Source organism: Grammomys surdaster, unplaced genomic scaffold (assembly GCF_004785775.1).
Source record: "Grammomys surdaster isolate TR1022 unplaced genomic scaffold, NIH_TR_1.0 122648, whole genome shotgun sequence".
NCBI lineage: Eukaryota > Metazoa > Chordata > Mammalia > Rodentia > Muridae > Grammomys > Grammomys surdaster.
In genome coordinates this window covers 28,090-28,440 of record NW_021618102.1, presented here as the reverse complement: position 1 = coordinate 28,440, position 351 = coordinate 28,090, and the positions used below count along the sequence as shown (strand labels likewise).

Sequence of the window (351 nt, the reverse complement as noted above, 5' to 3'; positions counted from 1 at the left end):
CCGTATTGAAACCGGAAGTGGCCGTATTGAAACCGGAAGTGGACGTATTGAGACCGGAAGCGGCTCCCCGAGACCCGCCGGGACCGGAAACGCCCCTCGCGAACCCGGAAGCGGCTCCGCGTCCTCCGCCGGAGCCCTTGGTGGCCGCGGTGCGCCGGTGACTCTCGTGGCGCCGCTTGTCCTTCTTGTAGTAGAGCGCGGCGAAGGCGAGGACGTTGAGGAAGAGCAGGGAGGCGCCGACGGCGATGGTGACGCTGAGCTCCGTGGAGTAGTCGCCGCCGCGACGCGTCTCGATCAGCACGGACGCCCCGCCGGGGTCGCCCCGCGCGCGCGGCGCCGTGACGGAGGCCG

At 70.7% G+C, this 351-nt stretch overlaps 1 protein-coding gene across 1 annotated transcript in view; it reads right to left on the bottom strand.

Moving 5' to 3' along the window:
• The window catches only part of LOC114636162 (neuroligin 4-like), a 17,517-nt gene that overhangs the window by 614 nt on the left and 16,552 nt on the right, over positions 1 to 351 (bottom strand). Inside the window, 2 exon segments of the mRNA XM_028784412.1 lie at positions 105 to 151; positions 153 to 351. Coding sequence (XP_028640245.1) covers positions 105 to 151; positions 153 to 351 — 246 coding nt within the window.